This window comes from Pelophylax lessonae (assembly GCF_965119305.1).
Source record: "Pelophylax lessonae genome assembly, chromosome: 11".
Classification (NCBI taxonomy): domain Eukaryota; kingdom Metazoa; phylum Chordata; class Amphibia; order Anura; family Ranidae; genus Pelophylax; species Pelophylax lessonae.
Genome location: NC_138778.1, coordinates 71,077,034 through 71,092,806, shown reverse-complemented (window position 1 = coordinate 71,092,806; position 15,773 = coordinate 71,077,034). Strand labels below are relative to the sequence as shown.

The following is a 15,773-nucleotide window of genomic DNA, read 5'->3' as shown; positions in this document are numbered from 1 at the left end:
GTAAAGGACAGCGCTGAGAGCAGTTTGGTAGAAGCTTCTGTGCATCAGGTGGTGAGCCCTTGGGGTCTCTCTCTCGCTCTCTCTCTCGAGGCGCTGTTGCGCTGGGGGATTACATTACAAAAAAAAAAGTTTTTTCTTTTTCAATTCTTGTTTGCTGGCAAGTGTTCTTGGATTAATCATGGACCCTGCCACACGTGTATCCCCACCTGATCCCCTCGAGGTGGCCGCAGGACCCTCCAGTTCCCCATTTACTATTGATGCATTGTCAGCGGTTTTGGAGTCTTTTGTATCCCGGATGGAGGTGGCCTGTCAGGGACGGGGGGCAAAAAAGCGACCCCCGTCTACCCCTATCTCATCTGACATTTCAGATACAGATTCTGAGCCTGTCGCAGCAGCTGCAGGCCCCTCTTCTGAGGCTAGTGTCTCATGTCCCATCTACTCGGAGAGTGAGGTGGACATCTCTCCCTCTGCTATAGCGCAAGATAAAGCGCTAGTAGATGCACTGATTGTGTCTGTGCGGGAAACCTTAAGACTTGAACTTGTACCTACGGAAGCAGTTGATACTGAAATTGCCTTTGGTACTCGCAAGCCTACCAAGATGGCAAAGGTGTTTCCTTTGCCCAAATGTTTTCAAGATATAATTAAGGAAGAATGGGCCCGTCCAAAACGAACCCCTGGTATTTCCAAACGCATTGCTAGATGCTATCCATTTGAAAAATCTCTCCTTGATAAAGGGACCGTACCACCATCGGTGGATTCGCCGGTTTCCAGACTAAATAAAGCTACTGTTATCCCGTTGGAGGATGCTCCGTCTTTTCGGGATCCAGTGGACCGTAAGGCGGAATCTTTATCCCGCTCGATATTTACCCTGATAGGGTCAGCCTTTAGGCCAGTGTTCACCATTGCTCTGGTTGCACAAACATTGACAGAGTGGACCAAGTTGTTACGCCGAGATCTGGAGGGGAGAAGTCTCCCCCCGGCAGTTTTGGACTTGCTGGAGCAGATGATACAAGCGCTACAGCTTGTCTGTGACGCCGCCCTGGACACCGCTCCATTGTTGGGGCGTGTATCGATCTCGGCGGGGTCCTTCGGCGCATGTTATGGTTAAAGTGCTGGTCGGCGTATTAAGCTTCCAAAAAGAGCTTTTGGCTGATTTCCCCCCCCCCCCCCTTTTCAAAGTAAAATTACCAAGGGTCTCATTGGAGGCAAGAGCACCTTTCTACCACAGGCTACGAAAGGTAAGGGACCTCGTCGCAGACGGGGACCGTCTTTTGCTGTTCATAAAAAAATAGTTTCGTTCCTCTAAGGCGAGTGATAAGGCGAGCTCCTCCAAAGACCCCGTAGGGGTTTCAAAGGGGCCTACAGCCGCATCACCTTGAATGCGCCCGATCTCGTCTGATCTCGGAAACTAAACAGGGTTGGGCCTGTTTAGTACCTGTATGAGAAACTGCCTGGGAATACCAGGTGCTGTAGGCTTAACGCTAGTCGGGTAACAAAGATCTGATCTTTCCAGACCTGAATATAAGACCACACAGCCTGAAGGTGCACCCCCACCCATATCTGGGGTGGGGGGACGTCTTCACCGGTTTCCGGATCCGTGGCTTTCCAGAAATCCAGACAAATGGGTTCGCGAGGTCATACGGGCAGGATACAAGATCGAGTTTTCGATCATTTCCACCGGTGCGATTCTTCCCTTCCTACATACGACTATCCCCGGATCGCTTAAAGGCTCTGCTGGGCAAGGAGTGGTCCAGTTTCTTGGGGGGAAAAGTTCAAGGGATTCTACTGGAACCTGTTCACAGTCCCCAGGAATGAGGGCAAACTGCGTCCAGTTCTGGACTTGAGGGCGCTCAATTATTTTGTCCGGGTGCAAAAATTCAAAAGGGAGTCCATTCGCACAGTCGTGGCCTCCATGCATCAGATGGATTTTTTGGCGTCCATAGACATTAAAGATGCCTATCTTCACATTCCCATTTATGCAGGACATCAGCGTTCCTTGCTTTACTGTGGGAGAGAACCATTATCAGTTGTGGCGTTACCCCTTGGTCTCGCCTCTGCTCCCCGGGTCTTCACAAAAGTGTCTTGACCCCGAATTTGATACTGTTGCGACAGCGGGGCATGTCGGTTTTAGGCTGCCTGGACGACCTTCTTGTCCGTGCAGAGTCTCCGTAGGCTCTATTGCCAAACTTGGAGATCACCATGGTCTCTTTGGAACAGTTCAGGTGGTTGGTGAACCTGCAGAAATCATCCCTGGTCCCCACCAGGAGACTGGACTATCTGGGCCTTACTTTAGATACATCCTTGGCAAAGGTGTTTCTCCCTGCTGAGAAACTCCAGAGGATTCAGTCGACGACTCAGTTGTGATTGTCAGTCAACTGGCCTTCCCTTCAGATTTGCATGAGGGTTCTGGGACTGATGGTGCCCTCCTTCGAGGCAGTACCGTTTGCCCAGTCTCATACCCGAATTCTCCAAACGGAAATTTGTCTCAAATGGAACCGGAATCCCGATTCCCTGGACAATCGGATCCGGCTGAGCGAACGAACCAGGGAATCTCTGGTTTGGTGGCTTCAATCACCAATGCTCAGTCAGGGGAAGTCATTTCGTCCAATCTATTGGACTATTGTCACCACGGATGCCAGACTATCCGGGTGGGGTTCTCGGCAGACTATCTGCTCACAGGCCCTGGTCCCTGGAAGAATCCAGGTTACCGATAAATGTACTGGAACTGAGAGCGATCAGACTTTGTCTGATTCACTGGACCGAGCAGCTCCGGGGCAGCCCGGTGTGGAATCAGTCAGACAATGCCACGGCAGTGGCTTACGTCGATCACCAGGGGAGCACCAAGAGTGACCTGGCGGCCATAGAAGTGGCCAGCATCCTTCGTTGGGCGGAACAATTGTTCCAGCTCTCTCCGCCATATTCATTCCAGGGGTGGAAAATTGGCAGGCAGATTTTCTCAGCCGTCAGATTCTGGATCAAGGGGTATGGTCTCTTCATCCAGAGGTATTTCACCAATTGTGCCTTCATTGGGGCACCCCGGATGTAGATCTGTTGGCATCTCGGCTCAACAGGAAGGTGCGGGGGTTTGCAGTTCGCTCCCGCGATCCTCTAGCAGACGCCGCAGACGCGCTGGTCGCCCCGTGGGGGCAGTATCAGCCTTCCCTCCTCAAGTTGCTGCCGAAAATTCTTCGCAGGATAGAGGTGGAGGGAATTCCAGTCATCCTTGTGACTTCGGATTGGCCCCGTCGGGCCTGGTACGCTGACCTGGTCAGGCTGGTCGCGGACGTCCCTTGGCGACTTCCTCTCAGGAAGGATCTGCTGTCTCAGGGACCGATCTTCCATGCTGTTTTACGATCGCTGGCTTAACGGCCTGGCTGTTGAGACCCAGGTGCTGAAGGACAAGGGGTTGTCGGCTTCAGTTATTCCTACTCTGATTAAAGTAAGGAAAGCGAGTTTCAGAAAGGTCTATCAGCGCACATGGAAGTCTTACATTGAGTGGTGTGAATCCCTTGGGTTTCCTCCACGTTCCTACTCGATGGCCAGAATATTGGCTTTTCTGCAAAAGGGAGTTGAGCAGAAACTGTCCTTGAGCACTATCAAGGGTCAGGTTTTAGCGTTAGCAATCTTCTTTCAGAAGCCTTTGGCTACTCATTCCTTGGTACGGAATTTCATCCAGGGGGTGTGGCACCTGGCTTCGCCGGTGCGCGTCCTTACCGCCCTGGGATCTTAATTTGAAAATATTAGGGAGATTCCCTTGCTATCCCAGAAGGTGGCCTTTTTGGTGGCTATCACTTCTGCACGCAGGGTGTCAGAACTGGCCACATTGGCCTGTTGTTCCCCAGATCTGGTGGTACATAAGGATAAGGTGGTTCTTCGCCCGAATCCATCCTTCCTTCCTAAAGTGGTTTCAGAGTTTCATCTGAATGAAGATATTGTGTTACCTTCCCTGTGTCCTAAGCCCAGCCATCCTTGGGAGTTTGCATTACACTCCTTGGATGTGGTTCGGGCGATCAAGGTACACTTGACTACTACGAACTTGTTTCGTAAGACGGATTCACTTTTTGTGATCACGGATGGCCCTAGAAAAGGGTTGCCTGCTTCTGCCGCGACCATCTCTAGATGCATCAGACAGACGGTGGTACAGGCTTATTCTATTAAGGGTCGGGATTCTCCGTTCCCTGTTAAGGCGCACTCCACTCGGGCGCTTAGTGCTTCCTGGGCCTTCCGCCATTAGGCGTCAGTGGTTCAGGTTTGCAAGGCGACTACCTGGTCGTCGGTTCATACCTTTACAAAATTGTATAAGGTTGATGTGCTGGCATCGGCGGATGCCTCTTTTGGCCGCAAGGTTCCTGCAGGCCGCTGTGTGAGGAGACTGTTGGTCTACCTCGAGGGTTGTTGGGTTTTTCACTTGGGTCTCCTCTTTTTGCTTGATGAGTCCTTGATGCTTCTGGTTGGCACCGGTTGGGCCTTCTAGATTGAATTTTGATTTCCGTTATCCCACCCCTCATTTGTGGCACTGCTTTGGGACGTCCCAATTGATATTAATCAAGAGGACTGCGTCTGTCAATGAGCGACAGAGAAAATTGGATTTTTGTAAGAACTTACCGTAAAATCCTTTTCTCTTAAGCTCATTGACAGACGCAGTACCCGCCCCTCTATATTTGAGTTGGGTTAAATTCTCTGACACTGCTTTGTGACATAACTGACATCCTGTAGCAGGAAGTGAGAGGATATACCCTCTGGGACTGCCCCTAGGGTGTGGCCAGAACGTTTTTTTTTCTGCCTAGTGTCCTACTCCTGTAGAGGGCAGTATAACCCAATTGATATTAATCAAGAGGACTGCGTCTGTCAATGAGCGACAGAGAAAATTGGATTTTTGTAAGAACTTACCGTAAAATCCTTTTCTCTTAAGCTCATTGACAGACGCAGTACCCGCCCCTCTATATTTGAGTTGGGTTAAATTCTCTGACCCTGCTTTGTGACATAACTGACATCCTGTAGCAGGAAGTGAGAGGATATACCCTCTGGGACTGCCCCTAGGGTGTGGCCAGAACGTTTTTTTTCTGCCTAGTGTCCTACTCCTGTAGAGGGCAGTATAACCCAATTGATATTAATCAAGGGGACTGCGTCTGTCAATGAGCTTAAGAGAAAAGGATTTTACGGTAAGTTCTTACAAAAATCCAATTATTTCACTGCAATACTTGTGGTCTAAATCATTTTAATATGACCGAACCAATAGTGTCAGTTGGGTTGGAGCAGTATGCTCGCATTAAGCCACTCCCCTGGGAGCAGGGCTACACCTAGTTTACATTTACATATTTTTCCTCCTGTTTTTTTCCCACTCCAGTCTAGGATATCAGTGTTTTTTCTATCCTCCTAGGCAGCGCCATTCCCCTCACCTCTGTTGCACTGCATATTCATATTTAAGAATAAATCGCCCCATTTTTTTTTTAACATTTTACCTAAATTATACACCACACTTTCCTCTTTCGTCCACCGACGGACGTAGCTGCTGCTTTAAATCATAGATGGATGGGCATAGGTGAAATGGGACATTGAAACATTTATTGATGGACTGTATGTATGTATGTGTGTGTGTGTGTGTGTGTGTGTATAGATAGATATTTAAAAGAAATGATGGACTCACGTTAATTTCTTATATATAGAGGATTTTTACACTATTTTCAGATATTTATTTATGTACTATAATTTGAATGCACTTTATTGAAGGAGAGTGCTGCACTTTTTTGTGACTATAATTATTTTGATAGATTTCTGTCGAACAAGCGAGTTGAAAAACTTTTTCTGATCCGCATCCTACTACTTGGGATAAGGGGGTAATTTTCTGCATTTTGCAGGTCTCTGGCTGGCTCATGTTTTTGACAATTTATGTGCATTTCTAGCTTTGATTAAAAAAAAATTAAATAAATAGAATTTAGCCCCTTACCTTGGATTACCTTAGACAAAGGTTGGATGTGACAAACCATTCCATCTCCTCAACTGCAGGACTTGCATTTGGCAATCTTGAAACTATTACAGCAAAGGGCTTTTGTCCCAGTTCTACCCTCTAAAAAATGTGGGTGATTATTTTTAAATCGTTTTACAGTTCCCAGGAAGGATGTTGCTTGTCCAATCCTAGTCCTCAATTCAGGATTGAGTCCCATCTGATCGGGGGTAGCCTTCTCCTATCGAGGAATCTTCTTGTGTTGATCAATATCAGGGATGTATAGAAGTTGTTGTAATTTGCTGCAGCCAGCAAAGGTTCCTCCCATTTGCTGTTGGTGAGGAACACTACCACTTTGTGCCACTTCCCTTTTGGGTAGCATCAGCCCTGTGCGTTGGGCTTTGTGGATGATTTACTCTTAGAACCCGAGTCATACTGTAAGGTGAAAAACAATCTTTCCATAACTGTGAGAACTCTTCAAGAGTCTAACCAGCAGTATTCCCATCTCGCACATTCCTGGATTGGGCAATGTTAAATGGTTGTTGCAACAATGCCAGCTGGATACTAGTAACATCACAGATGTAAACATACATATTGACAGCACACCAAGGATCTTCAAATAATGTCCAAATTATTTTATTCAAAGTAATCGCAATGGAAGAGTGCAACGTGAGATCATACGCTGGACGAAGGGGTCCAAATAGTTTGGATGGTATTTAAAGATCTTCGGTGTGCTGGCAACATCACCAAGATTCTGGTTGGAAATTAAATGTTCCTTCTGTTGGGAGCATCTACTTTACTGGATCAACAAGTAAAATGTCTATTATACAGGGGTGACAAACGAAAAATCTAAGACTGATCTGTTAATGAAAGTGACAGACTGTGCAAACATACATCAAACACCTAATGGGTCATTTAAGCTATACAGTGCCTTGAAAAAGTATTCATACCCCTTTGAAATGTTCCACATTTTGTTATGTTACAACCAAAAACATGTATTTTATTGGGATTTTATGTGACAACACAAAGTGGCACATAGTTGTGATGTAGAACAAAAATGATAAATGATTTTCAAACTTTTTTACATTTGTATTCAGCCCCACTGAATCAATACTTGGTAAAACTACCTTTCTCTGCAAGTGATTGAGTGATTTTTGTTTGCCCATTCTTCTTTGCAAAATAGCTCAAGCTCTGTCAGATTGGACGAAGAGCATCTGTGAACAGCAAATTTTCTGGTCTTGCAACAGATTCCCAATTAAATTTAGGTCTGGACTTTGACTGGCCCGTTCTAACACATGAATATGCTTTGATCTAAACAATTCCATTGTAGCTCTGGCTGTATCTTTAGGGTCGTTGTCATGCTGGAAGGTGAACCTCTGCCCCAATCTCAAGTCTTCTGTAGACTATAACAGGTTTTCTTCTAAGATTGCCCTGTATTTGGCTCCATCCATCTTCCAATTAACTTTGACCAGCTTCCCTGTCCCTGATGAAGAAAAGCATCCCTACAACATGATGCTGCCACCATCATGGTTCAGGGTATTGTGCAATGTTTCTCTATCGTTGTTGACGGACGCAGTCTCTGATGCATATCAGTAGGGTTATACTGCCCACTACAGGAGTAGGACACTAGCCAGAAAAAAAGTTCTGGCTACGCCTATGGGCAGTCCCAGGGGGTATACCCTCTCTCCTCCTGCATAGGATGTCCATTTTTATCTGCCTAGTTAGGAGTAAGGACCTAGATCCTTGCTGGGATCTCCACTTCGGCGGAGAGGGATTCTGTCAGGAGATGGCGCCCACCTGTTCCAGTATGGTGAGTAAATGTTCCCTCCCCCTCTTCCCCTGGCGGATTTTGGGATGGATGCACGCCCCTCCCTGAGACGGTCGGACCCTCACATTCCAGAGTTCCCCTCTGTCCTGTCACGCACCCCCTCTTCTACCTGCCCCCCTCCTCACACTGGGGGCTACTGGGCCTACTCCCAGGGGTTGGGGATCACGCTCCGGGCCGGATGTAGGGGCAGGGGGGATGTGCCACCGGCGCCAGACGAATGATCGTGCGGGGGGGTCTCTGCCTGTTCCTCCAGAGCCCATCTGCTAATCGATCCCATTTTGGAGTCTGGGGGGTCCCCACGAGGGTCCTCAGCTGCTCGGCAAGCGACGCGGGGCCGCCATTTTCTTGTAGCCTCATGTGCCGAAGAGATTGGTGGCCATCTTGGTACACCCAGAACCACGGTCATTCTGCGGTGGTTCGCTCTGTAGGAATCCGATTTGGCAGTTCCTGGAGGCGTCTCTTTGTGGGTGGAGCCCCTCCCTATACCCTGGGCTGTTTCTCAGATCCTACCCTTTTTGGATCGAGCTGCTGCTGACACGTGCTGCGCAGACGTTTTTGGCCTCCTGCTGTATCTGGGTACAGTCAGTGTGTTGGGGTCTGTCTCTCCTCTGCTGGGGGTCTCCGACGCGCTGCCTAACCTCTTGGGGGGGGGGGGGGCGCTGTAGTGCGGTTGGACCTTTTGAGGGAAAAAAAACTTTTGGTGTCACTTTTTTCAGCCTTTGCTGGCGGGTTCCCCTGGTGCCCCCCTCCGGGGAGGCCACAGGGCCCTCCAGACCCCAGCTGTCTACAGATGCAATTTTGGCGGTCCTGGAAGCTTTTGTGTCCTGGGTGGAGGTGGTCTTTAAAGGGCGAGGTGCTAAGAAACGCCCTCCGCCTACCCCTGCCTCATCTGATGTCTCAGGTTCTAAGTCTGATTCAGCCACCGCAGACACAGGTCTCCCTGCCGGGTCCGCTACCTCACGCCCTGTCTCCTCTGATAGTGAGGATGACATTTCTACCTCCACTGCCGCGCAAGATAAGGCCCTAGTGGACGCACTCCTTTCTGTGCGTGAGACCCTAAAAATGGAGGACGCAGCTGCGACTGAGGTGCAGGTTACGTTTGGCACTCACAAGCCATCCAGAGCGGCAAAGGTTTTTCCTTTTCCTGCGTATTATGACGCCATGCTCAAAAAAGAATGGGACCGCTCAAAGCGTTCCTCTGAGGTGCCTAAGCAGATTGCTAGGCGCTATTCTTTTGAGGAGTCCCTGATAGACGTGGGCTGTGCCACCTACATGGACCCTCTGGTCTCCAGGCTGAATAAAGCTACCGTGATTCCAGTGGAGGATTCCCCGTCCTTTAAGGATCCAGGGGATAGGAAGGCGGAGGATGTGGCCTGTAATATGTACTCCCTGGCAGGGTCTGCACTGAGACCGGTGTTTACGGTTGCCCTTTCACGCAAACAATGACTGAATGGGCTAAGTTACTACGCTGTGACTTGGAGGGAAAATGTTCTCCAGACCTGCGGACAAGACCACCTCGGCCTAGGGTGGCGCCCTCATCCGTATCTGGGGTGGGGGGGAAGTCTTTACCGGTTTCCGGACCTGTGGCTATCCCGGATATCAGACAAATGGGTTAAGGAGGTCATAGGGTCCGAGTACAAGATCGAGTTCGATCCATTCCTCCGGTAAGGTTTTTCCCTTCCAATGTGCGACTGTCCCCTGAATGCTTGCTGGCACTCTCTGGGGCAGTTCAGGACCTGGTACAACAGGGGGTAATAGTCCCGGTTCTGTGTGTGGAACGTTTTCAAACCTGTTCACGGTTCCCAGGAAGGCAAGATGCGTCCAATCCTGGACCTGAAAGCACTAAATTGCTTAGTGCGAGTTCAAAAATTCAAGATTGAATCGGTTCGCGCAGTGGTGGATTTCCTGGCCTTCATAGACATCAAAGATGCCTAACTTCACATCCCAATCTGTGCAGGACACCAATGGTTTCTCCATTTTGCCAAGGGAGAGGATCACTATCAGTTGTGGCATTGCCCTTTTGGTCTCGCCTCTGCTCCTCAGGTTTTCACAAAGATGTGGGCTGTAAACCTGGCGCTGTTGCGGCAGCAGGGGATATCGGTCCTGGGTTACCTGGACAATCTGCTTCTCCGCGTGGAGTCTCCTACGGTGTTGGAAGCAAATTTGGAAATCACCCTGAGAACTCTGGAGGAGTTCGGGTGGATTCTGAACCTTCAGAAGTCGTCCTTGGTCCCTTCCATGAGACTGGACTATCTGGGCCTGACTTTGGACTCGTCCTCAGCCAGGTGTTTCTTCCTCCGGAAAAACTCCAGACTGCGGTTCAGCTGTTGCTGTCCAGCAAATGGTCATCCCTTCGTACCTGTATGAGTTCTGGGGCTGATGGTGTCATCCTTCGAGGTGGTCCCCTTCGCTCAATTCCACACGAGGATCCTCCAGAAGGAAATCCTTCCCAAATGGAACAAGAATTCAAATTCCCTGAACATTGAGATCTAGCTGAGCCAGGTGACCAAGGAGTCCCTGCTCTTGTGGCTTCGGTCCCCGATGCTCAAGCAAGGAAAATCCTTCCTATATATTGGGACAATTGTCACCACGGATGTAAGTCTGTCCAGGTGGGGGGGTTCTTGGCAGGTTCTCTGCAGGTTCTCTGCTCAAGGAGTCTGGTCCTTGGAGGAATCCAGGTTACCGATCAGTGTTCTGGAACTGAGAACCATCCGACTGGACCGAGTACCTGCAGGGTTGTCCAGTGCGCGTTCAATCAGACAATGACACGGCCGTGGCTTATGTCAATCACCAATGGGGCACCAAAAGTGTCTGTGCGGCCTTGGAATTGGCAGGCATCCTTCGTTGGGCGGAATGCTTTGTTCTCCGCTGTTCACATTCCAGGAGTGGAAAATTGGCAGGCGGATTACCTTAGTCGACAGGCCTTGCATGCAGGGGAATGATCCCTCCATCCAGAGGGGTTCCAGCAGTTGTGCCCTAGTTGGGGCTCTCCAGATGTACATCTGTTGGCGTCGTGGGTCAACAGAAAAGTACAGAAGTTTGTGGCCCGCTCCCAGGACCCTCTGGCGGATGCCACAGACGCGCTGGTGGCCCCATGGGGTCAGTATCAGCGGATTTATCAGATTGGAATCCTGCGAGCTACCCCTCTAATCTAGATTTTACAACTGCCGCAAACACCTCTCTCCTCAGAAAGTGCTCTGTGCTATAAATACAATAAATAGTGTTGCGCAAGAGTAAAAATCTGCCTGGTTGCTATTTCAACGATATTGGTGACCAATCCAGATTGTACTGTGTATGGTGTGCTATCCAAAAATGTAAAATAAAATAAACCTGTGTGATATAAATTGTTTCGTGAAAAGTCAATGTTTTGATGTGATTCCAATGCTGATTTTATATAAATAAATGTGTAACCCGCTTCAATAATTATACAGTGTTACCAAATATAAAGTGCTGTGTGCTGATACCGTTGTGTTTAAAAAAATCCTTGCAATCAATATTTGCTATGTTCTCTCATGCAAACAGAAAGCAATATATATAAAAGATTCTAATATATATATAAATAGTCCATACAGTGCTTATAGGTGTTATAATCTGAGTCCTTAATATAAAGAAAAAGTGCCAGGTGCTTGTGGAATAATCAGCTGCAGGTGCTCAATCCGCCAAGTCTGTGGACATGTGGGTGTGTACCCAACCGGTATGCTTGACCGATATATCACCAAACTCCATGCACCCCCTCGTGATTGGGCGCTCACCTTAAGACCGATATAGATATGCCTCTAATCGTATACAATATGAACTCCTCTGGGGCACTTCTCCTCCCTTCCACTGAGATATCAAAAGATCGCTGGCAGTATCCTCCTACATGTAACTCCAACACTCCATAGGGGACGATACCATGTGAAAGAGATAGCTCCAGATAGTGCTTATATCGTTTTATACTTTTTATTAAATGCCAAGTGAAAAGATGTACACTCACATTTCCAGGTGCATGTATGCACGTATGAATCGCTTTAACCGTTCCCGGATGCCTTTCGGATAAATAGGGAGCCGCCTCGGCTTGCGACCGTCCTCCTTGGTCTGCCCGACAGCCTCACGCTGGGTGCAACGCTCCGTCCGTCCTAGCCCCTCCCCTACACGTGACGACACAGAGACCTCGTGTCTTCCTCAGGGGAATGCGATATAACATGGTACACTCACATTTAATTGTGCCAAACGGCACATACAAAAACCGGAGAGCAGAATGGTGTGTAAACGCTGCTCGGTAACAGCGTGCGTTCCACAATGCGTTCCAACAGCGGGCGGAAGTGGCGAACCAGAAGTGATCACCGAAACAACCTCAATGCATTTCGCGAAGTCACGTCATCAGCAACTTCCTGATGGCTTCTCGCAAGCTGCAAACAGGACTTCTTACGGCTTTTTTTCAACAATGGCTTTCTTAATGCCACTCTTCCATAAAGGCCAGATTTGTGGCATGCACGACTAATAGTTGTCCTGTGGATATATTCTTCTACCTGAACTGTGGATCTCTGCAGCTCCTCCAGAGTTACCGTGGGCCTCTTGGCTGCTTCTCTGATTAATGCTCTCCTTACCCGGCATGTCAGTTTAGGTGGACAGCCATGCCTTGGTAGGTTTGCAGTTGTGCCATACTCTTTTTCCATTTTAGGATGATGGATTGAAACATGCTCCGTGAGATGTTCAAAACTTGGGATATTTTTTTTATAACCTATACCTTCTACCTTTATATCATGGCCTTCATGATACTGTTTGTTCACTAAGGTTCTCCTTAGCAAACCTCTGAGGGCTTCACAGAATAGCTGAATTTATATTGAGATTATATTCCACACAGGTGGACTCTATTTTCTAATTAGATGACTTCTGAAGGAAATTGGTTCCACTAGATTTTAGTTAGCGTAAAGGGGGCTGAATTCAAATGCACACCACACTTTTCATCAAATTTTATTTTTTTTAATTTGAAAACCATTTATCATTTTCCTTCCACTTCACAATTATGTGCCACTTTGTGTTGGTCTATCACATAAAATCCCAATACATTTATGTTTTTGGTTGTAACATGACAAAATGTATGTGGAGCATAAATGCGGCCTCTCGGTGGGTGAGCTTTAATGCCGAGAGGCCGCATATATATGGCCTTATATAAACAGTTTTCTGTGCTGAGAGCGCAGGCTCCCAACACATTTTCCATCGGGGAATGGAAAGCTCGCTATGCTTACTTGTGATTGGGAGCTTTCCAATCATGTGGTCACTGTGACAGCCAATCACAATAGTCACATTTCCTGAATGCCCACGTCTGTCTGCTGGCATTTAGATGTTCTTAAACACTTGTCGACCGCGCTATAACTGAACGAAAGGTACAGCGCAGTCATCTAGCTTTGCTGGGCGCCGGCGGCTCGCTCTGTAATTAGTGTTCTCCGGATTATGCTGACCACAGATTGAGTTAAAGAGCCAATCAGTGGCTCTTTACCATGTGATCAGCTGTGTCCAATTACAACTGATCACAGAGGTAAACAGATGTCGATTATCGGCACACTTTTCCTCATGCTGAGAGCATGAGAGGAGAAGAGAGCCGATAACCGGCTTCTCTAAAAGGGACATCTACACTGAAAATCAGGGCACTGATTATCAGTGCAGTCCCACCAGTGTTGCAAATCTGTGCCCACATAGTTGGGTTGAAAAGACACAAGTCCATCTGGTGTAACGTTCTTAATAGAGGAGTGGTGTCCAGAATTTGTTGAGCACTGACAGATTAACCTCTAGAGGTTATGTAGCTAATGGTGGAATTTAAAATTGAGAAATGTCGTTTTTTTTTTTTTTTTTTTTTTGTTATAGATATTGATTGCAAAGGCGTTTTAATAAAGTTTTGTTGATTGTATAGATGATGTAATCTATTTATTTAATTACTGCTATCTGTGGTAAATACTTTCATCTTCTGGCTTTCAGATCAATGAGTTGAGTAATGTTCCAGTTCCTGTTATGCTGATGCCGGATGATTTTAAAGCCTACAGCAAGATCAAAGTGGATAACCACCTTTTCAACAAGTAAGTGTGGTCTGACACGTTTACCCTGTGACCCATCTGGAGTTTACTAAAATATAACCTTGGGAATTTATTTAATGCATGTAACGCAAATGTGTAGTACAGTAAAACCTTGGATTGCGAGCATAATTCGTTCCGGAAGCATGCTTGTAATCCAAAGCACTCTTATATCAAAGCGAATTTCCCCATAAGAAATAATGGAAACTCAGATGATTCGTTCCACAACCATTTATTCATAAATCCTTCAATTTATAGTACATATAAAAAGATTATAGCATTGCGATAAGTTGTGTAACCATACAATGTCCATCCACAAATAGCCGCTTCCACAAGGGCATTGGAAGCAAATTCCAGCAGGAGCTACAGGGTAGCATTATGGTTCCATTTAATGAAGGTACAACATTTAGCAAATCACATGGTTGATGAATAAAACAGGCACATCTAAGTATGCAGGCATCCGGGGTAAAGCTGTCCACATAGACCATCTTCTGCACCGTCGGCTGCTAGACTGTAATCCTGAAGACCACCCTGCAGTAAAGCGACCTGAAAGCGAGGGGCAGCATGGAAAGGATGACGTAGATGATGATGCGGAGGATGGTCTATGTGGACAGCTTTACCCCTGATGCCTGCATACTTAGATGTGCCTGTTCCGATCATCAACCATGTGAATTGCTAAATGTTGTACCTTCATTAAATGTAACCATATTGCTACACTTAGAGGCGCCTCTCTTCTCTTTTATACTCAGCTGTGACTTGAGGCTACTTGTATATCAAGACATCGCTTGTATATCAAGTCAAAATTTATTTGAAAATTTTGCTTGTCTTGCAAAGCGCTCTTAAACCAAGTTACTCTCAAACCAAGGTTTTACTGTAATTCAGAACAGGTCCATCTTTTCTTTTATTCTTGGTTTTGTATTTTGTTTAAAATTTTTAAGCTTTCACTCCGTTTAAGACCCATTTAAAGTGCTGAATGTGTTAATAGAAAAAAAATTCTAGAATTCATTATTTAAAAAACTGTACCAAAATATAAAAATGAGAAAATACTTAAAATTGTCAAGTATCTGAGTTCACGTCAATCGTTCTAGTACTTTCTATAGTAATCATTCAAGTTCTAAATGATAAATTGATAGAGCAAAAGTTAAAAGGGTAACTCCACTTTTGCGGGGAAAAAACATTGCAAATAAAGAAAAAAATAATAGTGTGTACAATTGTGACACAAATCATATTGTAATTGAATGTTATTAAAATTACCTTTCCTTTTCAATCTGCAGCCATTGTAATTTTCTGAAAATGCTATGCAATGTGGATACCTGGAGTAGTTCTGTACACAGAATGTGTACTGAACACCCCCCAGAAACCTAATTTCCTGCTTGTGTGTTTGGTTTGCCAATTTTCCCAGAAGTCTGCCTAAGATACAAGTCAGATTTCTGGCATCCCCTGCAACAAAAATGTCATTTCTCTGTCGCTCATTGACAGACGTAGTCCTCCTTGATTAATATCAACTCGGGTTATACTGCCCTCTACAGGAGTAGGACAAGACAGGAAAGAAAACGTTCTGGCCACACCCTAGGGGCAGTCCCAGAGGGTATATCCTCTCACTTCCTGCTACAGCAAATCAGTTTTTTTCTGTCTAGTTAGGAGTAAGGACCTAGATTCCTTGCTAGGATCTTCGGTCCTGGCAGGATTTTTATAGAAATACTTTTTTTAGACAGCTTTTTTTCTCCAGTGTTCCTGTGAGATCTTCAAGCAAGTACGCTGAAACTGGGCGACGGGCTGGATGTTGAGATCCAGTGATCACCCCAGTTCAGCCTACGAGCGCGTGCAGGCCATAGCTCCGCGCTGGGTCGGCCGTGACATAGTCCCACTGGACGGGGACTGACCCTGCGAGTTAAACGTCTCGCCTGGACGCCAATGACCAACAGAGTCACGGCGTCCGTATTGGTCGACA

The 15,773-nt window shown here is 46.9% G+C and overlaps 1 protein-coding gene across 2 annotated transcripts in view; it reads left to right on the top strand.

Moving 5' to 3' along the window:
* LOC309567307 (phosphatidylinositol 5-phosphate 4-kinase type-2 beta) overlaps nt 1-15,773 on the top strand; it is a 176,666-nt gene that overhangs the window by 37,956 nt on the left and 122,937 nt on the right. For both annotated transcript variants that reach the window (XM_082272717.1, XM_082272716.1), the window contains exon 2: nt 13,731-13,828. In XM_082272717.1, coding sequence (XP_082128843.1) covers nt 13,731-13,828 — 98 coding nt within the window. The remainder of the gene's footprint in view (nt 1-13,730; nt 13,829-15,773) is intronic.